Source organism: Haliaeetus albicilla, chromosome 19 (assembly GCF_947461875.1).
Source record: "Haliaeetus albicilla chromosome 19, bHalAlb1.1, whole genome shotgun sequence".
NCBI classification, from domain to species: Eukaryota; Metazoa; Chordata; class Aves; order Accipitriformes; family Accipitridae; genus Haliaeetus; species Haliaeetus albicilla.
Window position 1 is genome coordinate 25824507 of NC_091501.1, and position 25404 is coordinate 25849910.

At 37.3% G+C, this 25404-nt stretch overlaps 2 protein-coding genes across 8 annotated transcripts in view; one reads left to right on the forward strand and one right to left on the reverse strand.

Moving 5' to 3' along the window:
* Positions 1–9998, forward strand: part of CDPF1 (cysteine rich DPF motif domain containing 1) — a 24586-nt gene extending 14588 nt beyond the window's left edge. For both annotated transcript variants that reach the window (XM_069806897.1, XM_009924669.2), the window contains one exon: positions 4607–9998. In XM_069806897.1, coding sequence (XP_069662998.1) covers positions 4607–4756 — 150 coding nt within the window. In that variant the 3' untranslated portion in view covers positions 4757–9998. The remainder of the gene's footprint in view (positions 1–4606) is intronic.
* PPARA (peroxisome proliferator activated receptor alpha) overlaps positions 8464–25404 on the reverse strand; it is a 48083-nt gene continuing 31142 nt past the window's right edge. For 5 of the 6 annotated variants that reach the window (XM_069806891.1, XM_069806889.1, XM_069806890.1 and 2 more), the window contains 4 exons: positions 24129–24267; positions 21382–21584; positions 18002–18449; positions 8464–16291 (listed from right to left, as the gene is read on the reverse strand). In XM_069806891.1, the coding sequence (XP_069662992.1) occupies positions 16044–16291; positions 18002–18449; positions 21382–21584; positions 24129–24267 (1038 nt within the window). In that variant the 3' untranslated portion in view covers positions 8464–16043. Of the gene's footprint in view, positions 16292–18001; positions 18450–21381; positions 21585–24124; positions 24268–25404 lie in introns of all 6 variants that reach the window. The other variant, XM_069806894.1, reaches the window with a different exon arrangement.

The following is a 25404-nucleotide window of genomic DNA, read 5'->3' on the forward strand; positions in this document are numbered from 1 at the left end:
GGAAAGTGGCACACTTGGACAAGTTTAGCTGCTATTCTGACTTGCAGGGAGTCAGGACCAAGGATGGATTTGGTCCAATGTCCTAAGAGGAGTGTGCAATAGCACCTTTCTCCTGATTAGGTTTGTTTCCTATTTCTGAAGTCTCTTCTGTCATTAAATGAATGAAAATCACAAAAAGGTCAGACTAGGGATCGCAACTGAGATTATTTTTTTTTCCTTTCTGGAACTACCTGAGGACTATGTGGGAGTGAGATGAAGTGCCGGTGCTCTCTGGTTACATCTTTGATAGCTGGGCTCAAGTTTCCAGAGCAAAGTAGCTCAAGGCAGTTATGTGGAGACAAAGCTCATATGTGAGCAAGATCTTCCTAGTGACAATGGCCCTGTCTTGGCTGGTAGTTGACTAACTCCCACGCATAGCCAGAGGAAGAGGCAAGTGCAGCTAGTCAGATAGTTTGGACTTATGAGCTTGATTCCTGCCCTGACATGTCAGGTTTATCCCTCCTTTTTAACAGCAGAGGATTAGCAACTAAGACACATTTTGGGCAAACTTGAGCACATTTAGCTATTTTCATTCCCAAATGAAGTGTCTTGAATTTATGAAGGATTCAACAGATATTTCCAAGTCTGGCAGTTACATCTGTCGGAAATACAGCATTTCAGCCTCTCAGTATCTTTCCACACAGTGTGCATTTCTGAATGAAGGTGGGGCTTTTTCTTTTAAAAGATTTATTAATTGTTTCAGTTTATCTAGGGCATGGCAATGTAAAGAAAGAGGATATTAGCAGTGAGCTAATAGAAGTCTCTTCTAATCTTTTTGACATTCCTGCCTATTGTGGAAATATGTCAATCATTTACTTCTTGTTATCTGAGTCTTCAAGATTCCCCTGATGGTATCACTCAAAGCAAAACCTTGATTGTAAATAATTAGAATAAATTTCTTACCAAACTGGCCAGGCCAGATAGTGAATCACACATATGACTATGGTTTCAAAATGTATTTAGCAATACTGCTTAGGTAACATTGAAAGAGATCTGCAGAAATGATAATTAGTACTTTAAACACCCACACCACAAAGTAGGTAAACACATACTATTCCTTTTTCATGTAGGGAAAATTAAAAATCCAGAGGAGTAAAAACTTATCCAAGGCAGCAGAGAGCTGAAGTTAGGATAATATCTCTGTGGATTGGTTTTGGTCCGGGCTTGTGCTTGACCGAAGTAGATCAACTCAGCCCTGCACTGACTGTTTCCATAATGTTACAACATAAGAATTGAAGCTGAAGAAAATCATGCTTTCTTGGGCCTCTTTAGCAGTGAAGCTGGACCAATTCGCTGTGACGTTTTCAGTGACTTCAGTGCTTTCATTTTTATGTTAATTGAAAATAGTACTAGACTAACCTGTGGCAAAATTAAGACTTTTCTGACCTTTGATTTGGCAAAGGGATTGGATTTAATTTGCTAGCTTTTGTATCTAAGGAGACTTAGATACAGATCAGATTTTAAGCTTTCATGAGACAACCCATGCTGGCTGAAGTGTCGTTCTTTTCAGTTGCTGTGCCAATAAGAGTCAGGACTTAGCAACTGTTTTGTATAATGCTCGTAAACTCACTTCTTCAAATATGCTCTTAAGTCGCACTTAGTTAATTTACTCCAGTCAGCTTGCAGCGTACATCACCCTACTGAACCAGCCTTTAGTACAGTGTATCGGTAAGTGCCATTATTTCTGTTCCAACTGGAAATAATTCTAATTATTATCTGTAATATCTTAAAACATATCAAAACCTCACAAAAAGGAAGATAATAAAAATACTTTTTAGGAAGGTCAAGTGCCCTTCTTCCTGTTTCCCTTTCAGAAAAGGCGAAAGGAAATTACATAATCTGACCATATTAGTAATTTAAAACTGTTATTTCTTTTTTATTGCAACACTTACTAAACATAGGAAAAGAAAAGAGGTGGTTTTTGGAGAAGAAAGGATGAAAGGAAGCAAGTTTTATCCCTTACTGCGCACCTCAGTAGAAGGTGACTAAACACTGACCTTGGACGTGATAGTGGGTAGTAAGTGATAAACGTAGTACTACAGCTACTTTCCACTCAACTTCCAGTCATGCACGGCCAATCCTGGATATGCTTAGGCAGAACCTTTCCTTTACATAGTTTCCTTTACAAGTGTGATAAAGATACTATCCCTGTATATATTACTTTCAGACATGATCCGTGTCAAAACAAAAATAAACTCTGGCAGCATACTTTGGCCGCTCAGTTTTGCCTGAATTGGACTATTAAGTTTGAAATTGAAATGGCCCCCTCCTGCCTTGGTCACAGAAGGGGTGAAACATATTAAAGAATTATCCGATTAAACACAGAACCCTATCAGGATAATGGTCAAAGAAGGGCTTGACTATATGTAATAAGTGTAATTTGTAGAGCTTTAAAACAACTAGGCTGAATAATCCCATGACAGGGTGGAGGACTAAGGGTACATGGGAAACAGTGCCCAGATGTGCAATGGTTCATATCCATGATTTGCCTAAGTCCCACTGGCCAAAATCAGCAAAAGTTGGCAACTCATTTCAGCTAAAATAATGCAAGTTGAGCACCTGTATATATCTGTGAGGAGCTGCGTCTCAGCGTCGGAGTTCCCCATCTGCAGAACAGGGGGAAAAGCCTCTCCCCTCCTTTGCCGTTGCCCAGTGGTGCAGTGTCCATCAGTGTGGAGGCGTGAACTTAACCTGGAGGCGGGGGGAGCTGTGTGCCGTTTTGCAATACAAACAAGAGTAGCAGGGCCAACTTAAACTCTAATCTTCCCTTTTTAATTGGCAGCTTAAAGTATTAAGGATACCAAGAGACAAAAAACAATAGGCTCTGGAGGTTGTGCAACTGAAATCCAGTTTCAGGGCTTTTCAGATACCAAGGCCTCACACTAGCTCTGACTATGAAGGTGCCTGGCAGTTAGTGCAGAAAAGGACAATAGGTGAAGAGAAGCTGTTCCTCAGGCTTGAAAGTCGCACAGAAGTAGGCTGATTGTGATTTTGATACAATCATCTGCTGAATCTACTGCTAAAGTCCAGACAGGGACGTGGGAAACAAAAGCAAGAACAGAAACATGTAAATATCCAAGCCAACCCCCAGAGAAAGGCCAGCCACAAATGACCATGGCAAGAGGAAAACTTTGCTATTTTTAGTTAAAATGCATGGAATCCATTACTCCCCAAAAGATGTCCTGATCCATCTAAACTAATGTCTTTATTCATGCTTAAATCCCCAAGAATAATCCATCAGCAATACCAGCTCCAGCTTACCCATTAAATCCTATTTGGAATTTAGTGATCAGCACGCCAGGATAACCATGGACTTCAGTCTCACTGCAGGGCAAAGGAATAATGCATTAATAAGCTTCTCTTCCAGTTGTCCAAACTCTACTGCAAATAGATTAAAACATTCCATCAGTTTTGCTTCTTCCTATTCAATAACTAGTATCTGGTTAGAGCTAACTGGTTGAAAAATAAATATTGGGTCTGTAACACTTGCTAACCAAACCAACTGTGAACGAAACATGTCAGATCATAGTGTCATTCCATTTTGAGGGCAGGGAAAATACCTTCTTTGTGCACACAGCTTTTGTACTTTGCCATCATGAATTCAGAGAAGAGACGTCAGCTCAAGCTTTAGTACCATGTGTGTTTTTAGGTCTTAATCAGCGAGTACATTTATTCAAGGTAAAGGTGGTTAATGGATGAAGTCTTAGTTGAATTGTCTCAGCTGAATTAAATTCATTTAGCTATTCTGGTTATTGGACACCTCTCTGATACTGATAGAATATTTATACTTTTCAGTATTCTTCTAGGGCAATAGAAGCACACAGATTAATAGAAAGAAGAGTAGGTTTTGGGGGAGTTACAGAAGAAAATGCAGCTAAAGTCTGTGACAGCCTACAGCCCCTTGCCTACGTTCTTTGTACTTGTGTTGGCCTTTAGGCCATTTTTGTGGAGATTGGCGAGGAAGAGCGTTCTGAGACTTCAAGTCTCACATACCAGTGTAGGAACTTGGAATATCCTCCCAGGAGGGAGAAATCTTTGTAAGCTTAGACTTAGCTTTAGAGGAAAACTTCACTATTTAGGTAAAACCCATGGAATCCATTACTCCCAGAAAGATGTCCTGATCCATCCGTACTGATGCCTTTATTCATGTTTAACTCTCCAAGAATAATCCATCAGCAACACCATCTCCAGCTTACCCATTAAATCCTGTTTGGATTTTAGTGATCACACCAGAAGAACCATGAATGGTGCTCAAAGGAGAAGCCAGTTGTAAGGAAATGTGCTACTGTGTTCTGTAGCAGTGAGCTGATGAAGGTCACTTCTTTAAAAGGAGCAACATGATTGTTGATTTGGTTAGTGATTGTTACAGACCCAGTTTTTATTTTTCACCCAGTTAGTTCTAACCAGATGTTAGAATTTCTGAACAGGAAGAAGCAAAATTCCTGGAATATTTCAACCTAGAAGAATTTAATTTAGAAGAATTCTAAATATAAATGTGGTTTAATGAGACTAGAACTTAAACAGTTCCATTTTGTGTATCCCGCTAATAATGTTATTTTCTTTACAGGAATGTAGTCTGTTCTACTCCAAAAGGTTCTGCCTCCCCTGTGTGAATGAAAACCTAAAGGCCTTTCCTTTGGAAATACAAGAAGATATGGATAAAAGGAAGGCCCAACAAAAATCCTTCCCCTGTAAAAAAAAGGATTCAAGAACATAAATACTTGAAGGACCAAGAGAGACAGTTCTTTGGCTGGGGCTTCTCCTCTCTCCTTTTGGAGACTATCATGTTGCTCCTTTTAAAGAAGTGACCTTCATCAGCTCACTACTACAGAACACAGTAGCACATTTCCTTACAATTGGCTTGGCTTCAAACATCATCATGCAGTGATTGCAGTGCCAGCAGTATGGCCTTAAGGTGTTGAAGAGCCAGAAAGAAAGGCAGACAAGCCTGTTGTCACCATGTAAAACGCATGTAGTAAAAAACTAAACAGTGTATAGCATAGGAACCATGTCCAAATTTTCACATTTGTTATTTTAATGTTTTGTGTTGTTCTTGACACTCCTACAGTGTTATGAAAATCCAAGACAGATTTATCTGGCTTAATTTAGTATACATCCAAGAAAGTCAGTATACACCAATTGTTAACCTGACAGTGCTGTCCTGATAACATTACAGTAGGCAAGGAATTCAAAGCTTTATTTTAAAGTCTAAAATAAGAATGTTATGAGAAAATGTCACAGATAGCCACAGAAATATCTAGATTCTTCAAGATTATAATCTCAGTACTATCACAGCGTTAAGACTTCTGAAGGTAGGTGTTCTTATAGTAAAATACCAATATAATTAAAAAAACAAAACAAAACAAAACAAAAAGAAGATGCTTACAGGTCACTTGCACTTGCAGTCACTTTCCACTCAATCTTCCAGCCCATGTCAATACAGCAACAGGAGAGGACCCTTAATATGTATAGTTTATGCTTTAAGAGTAAAGATGACTTCCTTTTCACTGTCATGTCAGTTAGTTAATCTGGAAATAGAAAAGTTCAGTTAATAAGCTCAATTCTTTGCAGAACTGGACAGTTAAACTGCAGCTAGAATAGGGATTTCAGAAACATAGTTTCAGTCAAAAAAGGGTAAAAAATTGTTAGAGAAACAGCAGTTTGTTTAGCTCAAAAATTAGCTTCACAATTACCTGTGTTGACTTTGTCTTAATTACAAGGAAGATTTAGGTGGCATTTGTGTAAAACCACTTAGTCACACACCTTAAGGATATGTCTAGAATGATCCCTAATCACCAAATCATGTTATTTACTCAAGCTTTTGTTGGTCATTGGTTCAGAACCTGTTAATGCCTTGATTAACATCTCCTCTTTTCTCAACTCTTCCATCCATATCATTTGTCATATGTCAACGTCTAAACTTGATCATTTTAATAGAATGAACCATGTGTCTGTTAAAAGAAATCAGCATTATTTCCATGAGTTATATTTATTTCTTTAAGACATTTGAGTGTCCTAAAATCAATCTTTTTTTTTTTTTTTTCTGAACATAGTATACTAGTGTCCTCTGTTGAGGACTAGAATTTCTTGCAGTTACTAGAGGAGCAATAATGGACCCATTAGTATCCTTTTCAAGCTCTAGGTGCTTTGTGACATAAAATACATATACATCTTTGTGGGGAAAAAAGATATGTGTTGGAAGTCAACATTTCAGATTCCTTTTTGCAGTAAGGAGACTATGCTTTGAAAGAAAGTGATATTAAACTTATTTAAAATGGGTGGTATTAAATTTCAGTTCCATGTTAGACACACCAACTTTAAAAGCTCTAGTGTATCTATCTGCTCTATACAAAGAACAGAGGCATATCCTGTGCTAAAACACAACTGTAAAGAAAATGAGAGATGCTAGAAAGAGAATCACAGCACTGTTCCATCTTAAAATTGTAGTCTTAAAATCAAGCTGACAAAAAGCAACATAGTTATGTGAGATCACATATTATGTTTATACCAGTAAATGTCTTTCTAAAAAGATTTTATTTCCTGTATTTCACAATGTTTGCAACAGATTTTAAAAGCCTGGCTAGTGCAGTGCCCATCTAAATGAGAATGTGCTTTTCAGTTTTATGATAGGAGAGTCTGTCTTGGGACTGGGAGATGCACCCACTAACATGCTGGGAAGGATGTAGTGTCTCCGAGCCATTTTTCCCTCCTGTTCAACCTCCTCTGTGCCCTTTAAGAAAAATGCAGTTAACTAACAACTCATTTATTCATAATCATTATCTTTGCCAACATGCCATGACAGAAGAATCATTTAAAGCCCTCAGAAATGACCCTACCTTTAAGTATGTCTTAAGTTGAGCCAGAGGGGGAGTAGACTCAGTATTAAAAGGGAGCAGAATTTGTAACTACAGAATTTTTAATCTGGCCCAGTACAGCTTATTTATTTATCTTGAGTACAACAGAAAAAGACAAGTTAAGAATACTCTGCTTCACAGTTACCTGGTTGCGCATAACTTGGAGGTGAAGAAAAGCATACTTCCAGCAAGTACCACAAAGTGGTTTAGTAGCCCAGGGCCATTGGATGTGTTCCGTCATCTCTGGTCCACGCTTTAGGGAAAGGAGGCTGACCTCTGTGCGATGTGGTATTTCCTGGAATGACAAAGGATTATTACCTGTGCCCAGCTGTTAAAACTTATGTATTCCATATTCTCATATTCCCACTGAACATAAGCATTATGGTCTCTGTACCATAATGCTTGGGTATATATGTGTTTCACAGACCAAATGCATTCATGCCCAAACCTACCAGCCATCAGGCCTACTTGCTCTGAGTGCTTTCTGCTGCTCAAAATCAGGCCTTTGGTGCTCCTGAGCACAGCTGATGCAGAAATGCGATTCTTTATCCTCTGCTGTAATTTTCACTTCAGCCCTCTTTTACCAGCTTAATAAATCCCCGGATTCTTGAAACAAAACAATTATCGGTGACACACCCTCCCAACCAATTTAATTGCAGCCATGCTCATCGAATGAGTTAGTACGCTACACTTCACATAGAAGTGCATTCAATGTTTGTTGAATTCAGCACGTCTCAAGCTGGTCGTACAGTCAACGAGAATGGAAGGACACAGCAGGATGGTGGGTCAGCAGACAAACTGATGAAAGATGTATATATAAATAGATATTATATATGCAATGTATATATGTATGTTACACATTCCTAATTTAGCCAGTGCGTCTAACAGTAGTAAATCTATAAGCATCATCACTTTAAAGATGCTTCAAATATCATTCCACCTTTAAAATGTCCTTGCAAGACACACATCCTATTATGCAGTAAATGGAATACAATTTGTTAACAGATATTTGATGCTAACCCCCAGAAAATCTGGGCACCAATCCCACCAAAGGTTGCTTGTCCATTCTTGTTCACTACTAAAATTCAGCATGATTACTCCCTGGTATAAAGTTAAGCAGCTAAGTGTTTTCTGGAGCAGGGCTTTGTATACTAAATTAAGGCAAATCAGGTTAAGGCAAAATCATTCAAGTTCTTAATTACAGTAGAGCAGCACAAAACACACGTTCATGGCACTGGTACTATTGCTGAAGGAGCAATGGGTGTCCCCGTTCCCAGGTGCGCCACCGCCCTGCACCCCCCAGGTCCTGATTCTGCAAACATTTATACAGGCTATCAGTTGAGATCGTTAAGTGGTTGTACAAGAGTGCAGAACAGAACTACTTTCATGTACATAAAAGTTACTCATGCGTGCATGGTCATTGAATGAGGGACTCGGTTAAGACTTGGCAGCTGCTTTGGATAACATACAAGAGGCAGCCAGCAGAGGGTAACAAGTATGTTTGTCTCAAACTCTTGACATTACAGTGAATTACCTTCCTGGAAATAAAAGATCAGCAGAAGTCATTAAATTCACTTTTAAAAATACTTTATTTTTTTAAAACCATTAAGGCAAACCCATATTTCAAATTAACTGTGTTTACATTCAATCTTAAAGGATTACTTTTTTTTTTTTTTAAAGCACATAGGTTTCTACCAGTCTCTATACAAACACTATGAATTCAACCTCTGATTTTTAAAGGAAATGGAAAAAAATCAGAATGTAAAAAAGAAGAAAAATGTTTAGTTCAAGTTTTTTCATCCTAGATCAGTAGGCTGGTAATGTGAGAACGCATCATCATGTTTAGCTATATGTAATTTTTACATTCACAAGTGCAAGAGACTTTGTCTTTCCTATGAATCCCTGTGAGACCAGGGCTTCCATTCTTCCTTGAAAATGTCATTTGCATTGTTCTGACAGAAAGAAACTTGGGAACTTGGCTTGAATTAGTGGTATTTTGCTGGGAAACAAGCATTCCATGAGAATTAGGTTTGACTACTCTGTGCAAGAAATGTTTGCTCTTTGTAAGTTCTGTATTTACTGTAATAAAACGTACCCAAAACCTCCTAAAAACATAGGTGACTGGAAATAATGATCTGGGGTTTTTTTCTCCTTAATACTGATATCTTGATTTAATTAAACACTTGTTAGCTCTAGTGATTAGGGTTTGGCAATGTTAACAAAAATGCTTTTTTGTGTCATATCAGATAACAGACAATTTAAGATGTGACAAAGGGTTTTAACATCATGATGTAATTAAACTGTTGTGTTACATTCCTAAAGAAAATTCAGCGCAATTGTTTGTAAAAGCTGTGAAATAGCAGGAACAATATGAAATGCAGCTCATTCGAGAAGCTGATAAAACAGACTTTGTCAAACAGTTAAGATGGGTGTTCTTGTTAAAAATCCATAATATTAAAACGTTGATTAGATTTGTTATCACTAAAGAAATAACTAAATCTATAAATGTTCTTCCACTTCTGAAACCAGAGGAAAGTATTTGTGGCTACTGCGATGGAGCCATGCCCTATCCCACAGGATTCATTTCCCGGGGGAGAGGGATGAAGGATTCGATTAGAAGCAGCTCCCTCCCACTACCTGCACAAAGGCCACCGGCAGAAGAGCCACAGCAGTCTGCTCAGGAACCGTCTGCCGAACGGCGCTGCTGGCGAGTGCCCGAAGATGCCCGTCTGAGTACGGAGGTGGCACGGCAAACAGCACTCTTCCTAACAGGAGGGCAAAGGCACCATGTCTCCACGAAGGCTACCCGACCCTACCGTGTGGCAAAATAGACCTAGAGTATCTGAATGGGCCAGAGGTAATGAAGCGTGGATTTGAGTGGCACTCTACGTGGTTATTTGTATACGAGTCATCCACCAGAAGTTTTCCTAACCTTCCTACAGTTCCTGTTGCACATCACAAACAGATTTTGAATGATTTTATACTGCGTTCCTACACAGTAGGAGTAGAATGCAGTACTTGCATGTTGCCAATATTTCAGTTGGTTAGTATTTTCCCATACCACCATTTTTTTTTTTTCTTTCAAGTGTAAAGAATGCCTTGAAACTTCCTGCATTGATCATAAGGCTGGTGTCTTTTCCACAACAGGGATTACTGAACCTGCATATCCAACGTGAGAAAATGCACCAAAATACTTAAGAACAACTTTAAGTACCTTATGCTTGATCTTGCAGTGCTTATTTAAGGCCCAGCCTGTAATCAGATTAATCTCTTTTGTGCATGCAGCCTATTCCCTGGGCAGAGACAACTCATCTGAAATTGAGGTCCTTGCAATAGGAATTCTGTTCTGAAACATCCTTGCAATGGAATCTGACAAGATCGACTAACACAATAAAGGAGTTCAAGAACAAAAAACCCCAAACCAGCTTCAGAAGCCAAAAAAGATTTAAAAAACCTGTCAGCACATTAGAGAAAACAAAAGAGGAAACACCCTTGCCCTAGGATGGGTTTAGTTAACAATTAATTTGTATCACGTATTTACAGTGTAAAGCAACATACCTGTTAGTACCTTTTACAGGGTTTTTTCATTGCCGCTTATGAAACTGAGAAAAGAAGTAGCTGTAGGTTATCACAAGAAAGTCCAGTAGAGCTTTTACAAATAGGACACAAATGTCTTAGCAGACAATAACACCTGTGTGGTGATACTGATCAAGTGAAAATTTCAAGTTGCAGCGATTTGGGGAAATAAAATTTTAGCTATTACAAATAAAATGCAGCAAGTATAAATCATTGCTGGAACATTTGTAATATACTGTGCTTGTACTAGATGCTATGTTTTGACTACAGCAAAATAAAAGGTACACCTTTAAGGTAACTTTGTTCCTGTATCAGGATTAGTTATAGCAGGAATGCTGTAAGCACAGATTTTCACACCTGAATCGCAGGACACAGAATCCCTATGAACAGATTCTGAATTCATCTCTACTTAAAATCATAAAGGGAACACACTCCTATAGAAAAGCCAGTAATGGCATTTCAACATTTTGTTTTGCACTGCCAAATTATGTATTTTAAAATACATCTATAAAAACTGCAGATCGACCTCAGTGCAGGTAGCAGGGAATAATCCAGGGAATACACATTGTTATTTCTAGTAAACCACAAGTCTGTTCCTCAGCAAATATGAGTAATGGAGTACTAAGAGAATGTAGCTGTTTTTAGCTCTCTTTTCAGACTTTTAAGGAAAATGAACTACCGTGCTGTAAAGCATGGAAGTTCTATAAACTATCTTTCATATTGATGAACTTGAGTTAAAACGTTACAAATACTAACTCAATTTTGGGATTACAGCTCTTCCTCACCTAGACTTACTTTTATTAAAATTAAATAAAAGGAAGTCTATGTTCTGTGTGAAAATATATTTTAAAATTTTGTTACAGTTGTCAATACAAAACAGTGAGAAGTTGCAGAATTTGTGATACTTCTTCACAAATGATACAGTAATAAAGACCAGACTGGAATAAATAGTAGTTTATCTTTGACTTCAGGCCCATCATCCTTACCCCATAAAAGTAAATCTTTCCTCACTGTACAAAAGGGTTCACAAGATAAAGCATGAAACAAATAATTAAATTAAATAATTTACATATTTTTCGTAAAGCACCTCTGTAATATAATTTAGTGAAAGTTTATACCTTGCAATCATAGTCTTGTATTTTACAAATTGAAACATGAAGAAATGGTATTACATTAAGTTAAAAAAATCCCACAATACATTACAACATCAATAATCTTAGATCAAACCCACATATAATTTAAATCTCTAGTAGAAGAAGGATAACAAAGCTGATTAAGCCTAGATAAAAAAAATAATTATATGCAACTGATTATCAAGAAAGCACTTGAGATATAAGCAAGCAGCAGATACCACATTACCCCTTACATTTCAACACTTACTAAAGGATTGGGGTTTTCAGGGAAGGACCATTACTTGTAAGACCTTATGCTGAAGCAATATCACAACAGCTGCAAATGCATTTGTTAAATGTAGTTGCAGATTTTCAACTAAATAACAGGGATGCTTTTAAGGAGAGACAGAGCTGAAATTGTTCCTCTTCACAGTATGGGCAGCTACGGTGTAATCTTCTCCAACTGCTTTGTCTGAGATAGTGCGTGTTGTCCCAGCTTTCCATCAGAAATAAGGAGGAAATTCAAATTTAATAGTATGTGACCCAGCTCTCGTGATGAATAAATCTCCCCAAGTTTTAGCAGTTTGAATAAACAAACAAATGTTTAGATGCTTATTATAAGCTCTTTGATTTGCAAACTTGTGCTAGCTCTCTCATGAGAACGGACTTAGTGCAACTGCTGGTATTTCCTAAATCTGTGCGGGCCAGAAATAATGCAAAAAATATGCTCTTTGGCAACACTTCAGCTTTCTAGCAGCTGGCTAGAAGCAAAGCACAAAGGCACGTGGAAATGGCAATTAAATAAAAAAGAAGATTTCTTTAAATGTGGAGAAAGATTCAATTTCTGTAAGTGGAAATATTCCTATCTATTGTCTGTCAATTTGTTTTTAAAAGTGGCATTCTGAAATTTAAAAAGGTACAAAGTATCTGATTTTTTTTTTAAATGGCAGTTCTGTGCTGTTACACTGAAGACATTTTCTTTAAAGAAAATATTTAAGAAGGACATTAAAATGAACAGATTTCCCTACCACTTGGCACAAAACGTTCCTTTTTTTTTTTCTTCCCCTTTGTCGAAGTACCTCGGGCATCCCAATAAATAAATAAAAAACCCCAAACAACCCTCAAAAAAAAAAAGAGTAAGCTGTAGGTTTGTTGAAAACTTAAGTCATACCATTGTTTCCTAGGATTCTTCTCTATCCATCTGTTGTCTCTTGTCTTAAGCTGTTTGTGGGTACCTGGTGGCTAACCAGAGTTGTTCAGTGCTATGACAATAAAATAACTTATGTTGATAGAATCAGATCAAAATTATACCTAACAAGCCAGTAAATCTTTAATAAATTTTTAAACCTAAAATCTGATCACTTTATTTCCCTCCATAGAATGGGTATTTTAAAATATTAGGTGATCTGTACAAGGTGGAGATGCTGAAGGCTCCTCAGTAATAGATCTCAAACTAGTTCAGATTCCAAACTTCTAAAAAAATGAACACAAATTGAGTCATTTTGAAATCTTAATTGGCAAAAGCCTGCTGCACTCACCTACTGAAGTAGCGAATATACTTCATTAAAAGTGTGATGTAGAAATTAAGAACTTCTTTTCCCCATTAACACTCGGGAAGTGAATTGTCTGCCCTGTGTCGTTCTTTGAAGAGACTGTGCGTATGTGCACAGTGCAGCAGTGTGGGCAGTGGAATCTATCCAGAATTTTAGGCTATGTTAACATCTTGTTCATATTTCTGTAATTCAGAGATGCATTCTTTCCTTTTTTTTTTTTTTCATTAAAGGTCTGCAATTTAATTTAAAACAGAAATCAAACTTCAGTGTCCAAGGAGCTAGTAAAAACATGCTTGCTGGTTTTCAAATAACAAAACAAAATGGATCTGGAACAGGAAAAATGCAAATTATGTACTTTCCTAATGCCGATAATAGGAACCTGTTACAAGCAGCTGTTAATATAGCTAAACATTATGCCTTCCACTGAATAATGCTGGTTTCAATTCTTTATAGTTTTGCTGAGAATTTAAGTATTTATTATTAAATTTTCCATGTTTTTTAAAAGTTTCAGTAAAGTCTTTTAGCCACTTTTGAGAACAAGACCAGGAAAAATAGTTCTTGTCCACACCAACTGTATGATTTTCCTGAGAAACTTCAGTACACCCAAACTATGGAAGACAACCTTAAATTTGCCCTTTGCATAAATCTGAGCTTTGGGGGAAAAAATTTCAGCTTATACTTTCTTTAGAAGATAAACTTAAAACAGTTGGCTATTAGAGTTTCAGTATGCCATCACAGAATGGCTGATACTCTGACAATTTTTTTGAGTAAGCAGTATATTGCGTATCAATTATTTCAACGCTCTATGTCTTATGCCTAAACCCCACAGTTCCTTAGTGAGACATGGCTGACCTCAAGAATAAAGCAGCATCATTGCTAAAATCCTCTTGTTATTTCTGAGGGCATACTACGTACTGCTGTAAGCCACAAAAGACAACCTCATCACTTCTGTTTTCTGGTAAGACCAACGATCTTCTCTTAACGAAGTGTTAGAAGTAGCTGTAGCGTAAGGCTTATTCTTCCTGTTGCCGACTGGCGACAGGGATGGGGAGAGTTTTGTGCACATGCATTGTTTCTATCCTGCCCCAGCTGGTCACCAAATTTGAGGCCCACGCTTCAATAGTTTACACTAAATATATCTGACACTAAAACCTCTGCTAATGACCATTGCCTGGATAAATACCGAATTGCTTTTAAACCTGTAATTTATCCAGTATCTAGCCATGCCAGCAGGCCTGTAAAGAAACAAGCGTTGTGACTAAAGTAAGAATCATAGTGCGATGCTCTCACTTTATCAGTCTTACTTAATTCTTGCAGTGAAGGTTTAAGATTCTGAGGTCTTCAAACATGCTACAATAAAACAAGTACAAAGTGTCCTTCTGTGCCACTGAAAGCTTAACTATTGTGAAAATGCTAAGACTGGCTCCCGAGATCTTTGTGTTATGAAACAAATAGTGAAATAAAGAAATAATAATGTGAAGTTACCATATTATAAAAATGAAAAGAACACAAAATAGCACAGTGTCTTGCATGCAACTGACACTTTTGTGTAGTACTCTCTGATAAAAGATCCTGTAAAATGGCAAAGTCAAGCAGTTTCCTTATGGCTTATTTTGCATCAGGAATAAGTACTGTTGTAAAATCAGAGTTTGCTCTCAGGAACGTGATTGATAAACTTACTCTCAACTGTGCTCTCTTTCATAGTATTACACAATTGACATCTACACACCCTGTTCTTGGTATCTGTCACCTTATCCACTATGGCTGTATGGACAAGAACAAAATTTGGTGAAATAATCTAGCTAATACTTCTATTGACAAGGCTGAAGAAGGAATAGAAATAAATATATCCAAGTGGATAATTGGAAAAAATGAAAGTGTATTAATCAGAAAAGTAACAGGTCCAAACAACTCCATACCACCAAGATACTTGTCAAGAAGGAAGGTGCCTTTCCTATACAATCATTTCTTCAGAGTAAGCTATCACTGCACTAGAATGCTGTGCAGTTGAAATTCTTTTTTCTGGGCTAGTGTCAGATTTTTCAGTCTCTCCAAAACTCTCGCTAATTCAAAACAGTATTTTTAAGCCTAAGCTGCATCTTGAGCTATTACAAGTTCTCCAAAATACACATGGTATGATATATTTTTCCCCAGGGACATTTTTGTATTTCCTTAAAACACTTTTGAAAAAAGGGATCCATTGCTTTATCAAATTTACTCTTCAACAAACACCTGAATAGAGCATCTCTGCTGTATTTTAGATAACTCTTCGGATTTTACTTCGTTTCATAAAAGAACCATCTTTTAAACGTGCTAATCCCAAGGTATACCAATGTAATACTGTATGAAGCTGTACTGCATTTCATGGAATTAAAGCAGCAGCGGATCAGAGGTCTTTCAAACTTTTTAGAAGTGTATGTACAGTAATATCCAACCATTTGATACACCTAGACTGAAAGAAGTGTTAGCTGGTTCTCAGCAACTACCATTAGCCAAAAGTGCATAATCTTTATGATTGTGCATAGACCTGGAAAGAATTTACTGAATTTGTTATATTAATTCTATAATGACTAAGCCAAGAGGAAATACAATTTTGTTCATTTCTGTTACTTAGCATTCTGATTTATTATACAAATATGTATTCCTTACCAATCTTCAAATTTCCAAATAAAAGAACCATTATAAGACACTTCATGAGCACTATGATCAGTATTTTTCTGTAGAACTCTTTCAAAAGAAGACAAAAGATCCCAAACCAAAAGAAGTGTAACACTCCAGTTACCCAGCTTTTAGATTTTTCATGCTCTGGGCTGAGTGAACAGCAGATAACTGTGCAAGTAGTTTTGCTCCCATCTGTTATTAGTATTGCTCTTGTCTTTAAATATTGTGGAAAAAAATACTAACAGTCCTTAATACATATCCCTGTAGATTTCCTGTAGTAAAGGGTGTAAATGTGCATCAGATTCAGTCTTCTTAATTATCTGAACAAGCTGAGCATGCTCTGTGACAAGTTGTCGGAGGTCAGCCATTTTTTGGAGAAGTTTAGGGAAGAGGAAGATGTCATCAGGATGGTTGGTTTGCAAGTGAAGTTTCAGTACATGCACAATGCTCTCCTGCATTTTTTCAATGTGTCCTACATTTACAAGACCAGGACGATCTGTTCTCAAAACAAACAAAAGAATACATGTCATAATTTTATAATTATTCTTTACAGTAGGCTACTTTATAGATTCTATATTGTAGGCTACAGTGTATATTTACATTATACACTGAGGGAAATGAGGCTCAAAATGAATCTTAAAAAGAGAAAAGAAAAAAAAAAGTAGTCTTCCATATCCCTTGGCCAAAGTTTTGTCAATGCCCACAGTTATTTGAGGAGAGATTTCATACTACTAAATACAACCCATGCTACAAAAGAAAAAAAACCCACACCACCCTCTCACCCCAAAAACCAGCAGAAGTAACCAGCCTAGGAATCCAGTTCTATATTCTGTATGTCCTGATAATAGAATCCAAACAGTAAGGACAGAAGAAAAAGCCTGTGGCTACTTCTAGAGTTCTTGAAGTTTGGTAGCAATACAGCAAGACATAAATAACAGGCTTTCACTCTTGGCTCCTGTATGTATATTTCCATAGCACAAGTTCTTGACAGGACATAGAGAAGCATCTATTAAGGATGTTTCACTCTTTCTAGTATATGATTTCATTTTCATGTAATACCTTCAAAGACTCTCCAGACCAAACTTCTCTGTAAGAAGTCTGGGACAACAGACTAAAAATGTTTCTTGAAAACTTAAGCTAGTTCCATGGAAGAGGATCGGGGGTGGGGATGGGACCAAACCCCAAAACATTTTGCCTGCGAAGAACTCTCTTGACTTTTGGAAACATCAAAATACCAACTTATTGTGCAAAAGTAATTCAAGATTTGATGGGAACTTACTGTCTAAACTAAAAATGAAGCTTTTGACAGTCTACAGATTGGCTGCATCCTCAGCAATTACCGGAAGAAAGATACAGAGCAGTGAAACATCCTATGAGTTTGGCAGAATGCAAAAAGGCAAGCGGGAGCAGTTGTTGGAACTTTCTTGATCTTTTATTTCCCGTTCTCAAAATGCTTATGGATAGTTTTGAATTTAACCTTAAATATGAATGTCCTTACTTTCTGGGTGAAAGAAAGGATTATAAATTTTTATTATATTTGTATTCCTTTACTCAAAGAGTTCAAACAATGGGCATTTAAAAAAAACAAACAAAAATCCCCATATCCTTAGGTACTATGAAATATTTTTTAAAAATACCATCAGCTGATATTTTTTTAATTAGCTAAGTAAGCTGTTTTTTTAAAACACCCTGTGACATTAAAATCGGAACACATCAACAGAGCTGTGCATTTGTGCAGAACTCATTACATGATGCAATCAGCAAGTGTCAAAGATAAGCAAAGCTATAATCTGCACCTGCCTCCAGTCTCATTGCATACTATTTTTCTGCCCATTTGGCAGATACAAGTACTGTTTCCAAGCCAGCCTTAAACATAAAAAAAAATAAAAATCCACTAAACCCCAAACAAAAAACCCACCAACACTCTTCACATCCCACTTTTAAAAACAGAGTAACTCGCCCTCTCTCTAAGGGAGGCTAAACAGTGATTCCAAGTAAGTCTACAATTCTGCAAAGCAAAATACAGGATCAAGACTGTTAACAGTTACACAGTATCTTCCATGAAACATGCTAAAAGGGCAAATGATATTGTTAGTGGTAGAACTGAATCTTCAAGAAATATATAAGCTTCTCGATTAAAATTATTAATTCACATGAAGAAAATTTTAAAATTTACTACCTTAAAGAACAAATATGTAATGCTTACCTCCACAGCAAATGATGGCAGCAACGAAAAGGGATATATCGCTATCATCCAATTCTAGTGCATTGAATTTCATTGCAAAATCAAATTTCGGCTCCATTATATCACAGAATGGCTTTCTCAGGCTTTTTAGGAACTCCCGGGTTATAAAACCGTTTCCATAGGCTACCAGCATCCCGTCCTTGTTCATCACAGATGCTAACATGGCAAATATGGCTTCATAAACTCCGTATTTTAAAAGTGTCACTTGATCATTCAAGTCAAGATTGGAGAAGCCAGGAATAGATTTGGCAAATTCGGTAAGTTCTGTGACGGTCTCTACAGATGTACACTGGCAGCAGTGGAAGATTCGAACTTCTGCTTCCTTGTTCTGAATTCCATTGGCTACTAATTTTGCCACCAGGGTCTTCTCTGCCATACACAAGGTATCCATATCATGTATAACAAATGGCTACAGAGAAAAAAAATACTAATTCAGTTACAAAATAATGGTTATTAATCATTGGTTTCCTAAAGAATAGGAATTTTGATAAACTTTAACTCTGACACTAATCAGTCTTCAACTATCAATAAACCTTGAGTTCTTTCACATTTCTGCATAAAGAGAAGCCATGTATTACAGAACTACAAACTGCAATATCTAAGAAAAAGTCTGCTCTGCAAACAACAATGCAAATATTAAAATGTAAATATGTATGACATTATCGTTAATCTAGTTTTATGTAGTAGTTATAGTGAAGATCCAGAAGTACTGTGCTTAGTATGCATATATCCATCTCAGAGCAAGTCTCAGAAGGTTCACAAAAGACTTGTATTACCTTCTCCAGAAGTCCAGGTTATTCTGCCTACACTCCTATCGATTCCTAAACTAACTACACTTGATGCACATCATGATGCTTTCCTGAAGTATCCTAGGGGGAATACAGACAGTCATTTAATTATAGGACAGCATATTTGCACAAGAATGTGAACCCTGTACTACTCTTGTGTTTTATTATAATGTTATTCATAGACTATGTCCCAGCTGATCTACCGCAGAAATTCAGCTCTTCTTTCTAGCTACAGTTAGTTCTAAGTCATCTCTAAACCCAGAATCCCACTAGAATGTCAGACAATACAAAATTTCAGCCTTGATCATGGTCTTTTCCATAACCCCCTTAGTTTAAAAAGGTATGTGCATCACAAACTGATGAGTCGATCTCTTAAAACATCATATAAAAAAAAGCATTCAGACCTCCTTAAGAACAATCAGAACTCAAAAATATTTTGATACATATCTGAAGAGCAGTAAACAAAAGAGACGACAATCCACTAAAGAAAAACAACAAAACCCAATGTTTCCCAGCCTACCAAAGTCATGGCAATTGACCTTGAACATAAATCGAGTTCCATAAATGCTAAGCAAAGCACCGTCCCTGTGCTGCTTTGCTCATCTCAGATTAAATATCATGAGGAACACTTGGTGTTCTGTTAGAAACTCATAGAATTCACGCATTTCACATAGAAAACATGCTGTTTTCCCACAGTTGTCCACTTTTTAAATGCTTATGCAACTACATATTCCATCTCACTTCAGTACTCAGAGTTATACAGAACAGAACTTTCTATGTGCATATGGATATGGGCAGACAGTGGCAAAGCAATAAACCCACCACATTTCTAAACCCTTTAAAAGATGTAGACTATCTTGTAAAACTTTTTGGAATTTATCATCATTTCACTATGCAGAAAATAGGTATGGCCAAGGACACAGGAGCTACATTTAAAAATGATACCTTGTCATCATGAAAAATGCTAGTTCATTCTGAAGTGAATTATAATCGTGACAAGAATTAGGATTCGCTGAAATCCGCTATTAACATGGTGTTCAGAAACAGATGGATTACTAATTACCACCAACAAACCCCTCTTTTTTTTTTTTCTGTTAAAAAGTCAAAAGAAAATTAAAATGTTTGTTTTCCCAAGAGATGATGAAATATCTTAAAAAACTTATCCTCTCCCCTGCATATTGAAGAATGAGGAAGCAGCCTGTTTATAATGTACTAGGTCTGATTCCTCATTAATTTTTACTTGTAAATTCACCAAGATACGTGCAAGCCGCTTTTAGCTAGTCAATTGGATGACTATAATCTGAGAGCTTTGATCTCATGGAGGCAAATACAAAAATGAGGGTGCAGTGATCTAGAATCCCTGCATGTATGGTACATATTGTAACTTATGATTCTGACATGTGGTAACAAGCTTGAAAAGGATGTTATGCAGATACCTACTTGGTGAGGTGTTAAAGCATGGTATTTACTGTAGGCTTATGTCAGCTTGGACCCCAGAAAAAGTTCAAGCCTGTGCTTAATTTTAAACATCTCTTTAATCCAGTGAAAAAGACTGGGATTATTCATATGTCTCTCTTTTAATGTAGAAGTCTCCATGCTTGGCTAGACTAGACTATAATATGCCAAATTCCATAATTTAGAAGACAGCTTGCTTACAATTTTTATAAAACTCATCCCCACACTCGCATGGTTTTTATTATGGCATATGTAAAACCTCTTCCCTGCAAATTTTTACTGAAATTAAAATTGTTGGTAAAGTAAGATACTTATCTTCTACATATAATTAACATAAATCACAACAGAATTTTAAAAAATGTACATAAAGTGAAACAAGTCAGTCCTTACAATGGTTATACAATCTCATGTGCTACAAAACAAAAAGCAGTTGATAGCATTAGGTAGACCTTGGCTAAATTATCCTGAAAGAAAAATAGCCTCTACAGCATACGCGTCTTCACAACCTTGCTTGCTTCTCCCTTTCAAAGTAACCATACAGTAAAGACCAGGAAGGCTGGGTGAGGAAATGGCCAGAACTGTAAACAAAGAATTACAAATTCAAGTTTTCTTTCCCCTCCTGCCATTAATATTGTTGTGACTAAAACAAAAGTCATACAAAGCTCCTGTATACCCTAAAAGACAACAGTATTTATCCTGGCATTTGTGGCAGAAAAACATTATAATTTTTTTTTTCACCGTCATAATAGGAAATTAATTGTGAACCATTTCCCCCCACACACACCAAGAGGTATTCATATTCAGATGTCACTTTTTTTTTTTGTTAAGAACTAATTTTCCTTCCCTTGTGTGTCTACTATAATTTAAGGTTATGAACTACCATTTACAAGTTAATCACCTGTTTTTCCTAAAGCTTCCTATTATTCTGATAGTGGCTAAAAGCAACCATATTTACTACAGGTATTCTTCTTACATATTTCATGTCTGTATTAGCATGATATTTATTTTCTAAAATATTTGCTTAAGAGTTTAACAAATTATTATAATCACCTTATGTACTTGCCAGCTTTACCTTAAAGTTACAGCAAAAGTACTTACTGGGTTGTTATTAGTTTTCCCTGCAAGGATGATTCTGGCTTTAACCTTGTTCATATTGAAGTTTTTCAGGTAAGCATCATGAATTCTTTTGGCAAGTGATTTAAGATCTGCCATTTCTGAATCTTCTACATAATTTTCACCTGTTAGAATTTCTGCTTTCAACTTGGCCTTCTCAGACCTTGGCATTCGTCCAAAACGTATTGCTGATGGGAAGACATAATTGTAAAACAAAAAACAAGTTATACAAAAACCTATGCCTTTTACCATTGCTGATTAGGGCAGTAAGACTTCCTGTCTAGAAGAATTGAGGTACAGGTAGTATCTTTATTATGATAAATGCATGAGTGAAAAAGTCTCATCCTTTCCAACATAGTGACTAATTATCAAGACAATATGCTAAACTGAAGGTAATTGGATGTTTCAAAACACAAACTGCTATTTGCAATGAGCTAGAACACATGCCTTTTTCCTTCTACATTACCTAAGTAGTTGTATTTTGTTTTCTCCTCATTGTGCTCTGCAACTCCCAGTGTGAAACTCAAAGTCCACCTTGGGAATTCTAAAAAACTGAGTAAACTCATGTCAGGAGCTTGGCAGAGAGCACATGCACCAGCTGGAGACCTGCCTGGGGAGTTCTTCTACAGGGAACACTGCAACGGAGTTGCGCCTGAATCCCATTGCTGAATCTGAACCTGCTGGGGCATTCACTTGTTTATGTGCTGAATGTTCGGTTCAACATATCTGTACTGTCTAGTGAGAACAAAACAGACCAGAGACCCACATTTATGCTCAAAGGCTGTAGTCAAGAAAATCTCCTCCTAGGCCCAGCATTTTGTGCTTCTTTTTTCATTAGATTAGCCCTTCAAGACGGGAAAGGATAAGAATAGATTTTGAGTATCCAATCTAGTCATAGGATATTCTTTTGAGAGGCAGGAGATGTGAGTTCAAAACACCACTGGGTATAGAGGTCTCCCAGTTCTTGGGCAAGTGGTCTTGCCATTTAGCAATAAAACAGGCATGTCCACATCCTCCTCCAGTTTCAGTTTAAAACTAAACCAGCTCCATTTTAAAAAGAGCCTTACCCTCTGATGGTGTGCAAGGTTTTGAGATGGCTGATACAGCTGGTTACTCTTACTGCATTTCAGCATCTAACCAGTGAGAGGACAGAACCTCACTGCTTAGACTAAGCAATTCAGAACATGTGCAGAATTAGCCTTTCAACATGCCCAAGGAATTCTCTCATGACATAAGGAGGGGACTCTAGGTTTGATCTGAAATACAGTTTTGGACTTCGATGGAAGTCCAACATGGAAGGCCTGTTTGGAATCTGGTCATGGGTCTATTGGAAAAGTGGAAGAATATCTGCTCTAAACTGAAACTTACAGTTTTAAGGTCATGGCTCTAAATCTAGTTCTAGCTCTTTTCATTAGAAGTATCACCTGCAAGTTAGCAGTCATCTCCTTCCCCCACTGCCTTCCAAGTGTTTGCTGCAGTAAAACTGCTACTACTCCCTTCAGCTGGAGCACAGGTGTCCACAGCATTTTAGTAGGATGAAAGAGCTTCAAGTGAATGTTAATTCCTGACAACCAGCACAGCTCCCTGCTCAACATCCTGCCCCGAGAAGTTACTTTGTTGGCTGGCACACTCTTCCAAAGTCTGCCGCTTCAGGAAGGTTATCACCAGTCTTGCAGAGACTATCAACCTTCTCCCAATGGACCTTAACCTCAGTCAAGGTTCACCACAAGGGAGCCAGACTTCCCCAGAATCAGAAAGTCAACTCTCCCATCGTCTCTTGCTAGGACTCTAGACAACAATGTCACAGGCAGTTTCCCCAACCAAGTCCCCAAGCCAGCTATCTTGACTGCATAGTTTCCGTAGGAAGTTCTCCTAACCCACCGCTTTTCACCTAGCCCAGCATTTTCACCTACTTTTCACCTAATCCCAAATTGCACCTGCTCCCAAGTTTAGCCTTGACACTATCAGACCTACATAGGGAAAGCAAACTACTGTCACCTGGCCAACCAAAATGTGCTTTCTCATGGCTTGGCCTCTCCCTCTTTACCAAAGTTGCTTAGCAAGCTACATACTGCGCATAAAACTGCCTTGTGAGTTGAAATTGGCCTGTAAGCCACAGGCCTATCAGCCTTATCTTAAATCATTAACACAAATAATAACATAATTTTTAAACTGGATATCTAAACGCTCTGAGTTTTTACCACTCCATTTAACGAGCAACCTACCAGATTCCTTTTCCACAGTCAGCACGGATCTTTGCCCTCCCCCCACACTCCCTGAACCATCTGCCCAAGACCTGTTGCACTGTAATCTGAAAAATAATGAAGTCTGGTTTCCTACCAATTTCTGTCCTACATCATTCCCTTCCACAATGAGCTAGTTGTTCTCCTCCTACTCCTCTACAATCCCCTTGGTCAGAATTCATCCAGTACTGAAACTTGTTTCAATGGGAGTAATGGTGCCAAAGTTCTGGGTGAAGAAAGCAACTAAATGAACATTCATACGGACAGACATCCAGCACAATTGTGTAGAGCTCATAACAGTACATTTGGCAGCTGTGTATCAACTACATTAACTACTCATTAGGGAAACTGGTGTCCCCTGCCACAATCTATACTGTAAAAATCTGAGGTTCAACCCATACGTATAAGCAAAAATGCTATCCAAGTGCCTGCTTCCAGAAGCAGGCTCTGGGTAGGAACAAACATATTATTAAGGGCACTCTTACCTACCATTATGTGACATTCCAACTGAAAGGCACTTTTGAAAACGACAGTATTGGCACTTATTACGATTTTTTTTCTGAATTTTGCAGTTGCGATCACATTTATCATAGATGAGTTTTAACCGAATTGTTCTTCTAAAAAAACCCTATAAAAAGTTTGAGAAAACAATATGTAATGTTAAAGAATATTGACTACTAAACTTCAATCATACAGGTAAATTTTTTTCTTTTATTGTTTATTGATGTCGCTAGCAAAACAATACGTGAAGTATAACCTGTCCAAAGGTAAGAATCTATGCAGTGAAGTGGTGTGTATGAAGGCATGTATAGAATGGAAAACATGAAAGAAGAGAGTAGCTCTCAGCCCCTCTTTCTTGGGAGAGGACCAAGCACCCAGAGCACCTGAGCAGATTTGCTCTTAAGGATTAAGCCAAACAGTCACATATTGCTTTTGTACGCATTCTCTCAGTGTCCTCTGTCAGAAATAACCTTCATCTTTCATATGTGTAAGTCACAAAACCACACAGATTTAACACACCTTTTCTTCAGCAAATGTGAGGGGTATGACAACACAGCACAGTGTATAGAAAAAGCCAAGGGCACAAAAATGAGCATTACAGAAAACCCTGTAATTCAACAGATCTTACCGTGATGTTTCGATAATGCAATGTAAGGTTAGTCTCATACTACAAAATCATAGGGTTAGCAAATTTGGAGACATGGCAACATTTTGCTTGACATGACATAACAACAGGTCGTTTAAGACTGTGGGACACAATTGACTATGAACTGGCTCCCCATCTCTAATAGATATTCTAGCATTATTCCGTAAGATTTATATTGGAATTATCATATTCTGACATTGTGCATGGAAGAAAAATGTATACATATACAATTATTTCTCTCACCTTACATTATAATGTAGAAAAAAATGGAAAACTAAAACATTAGAAGGAAAAAGAAAAGAATCTTATAATTCATGGGCCATATCATCCCCCAAATTATACATTAATGATAACATTAATTTGCTCCAGAGACGTGCACTGGCCCCAAAACTACAAGAGGTACAATAATAAGTGATTCAGGCAAAATGTGGTGGAGATGAGAAATTCAGGATTTGTTAGTGTTATATAGCAAACTCTCATGCTTCTCACAGCAATACTCCCAACACAAATAAAACACTAGTGGAGCAAGTAGGCTTGGCTTTTAGTCACAGTTTAGTGTTTTAAGTTGTTTTAGTGTTTAAGTAACTATATCCAGAAAAGCAGCATTAAAATTATCAT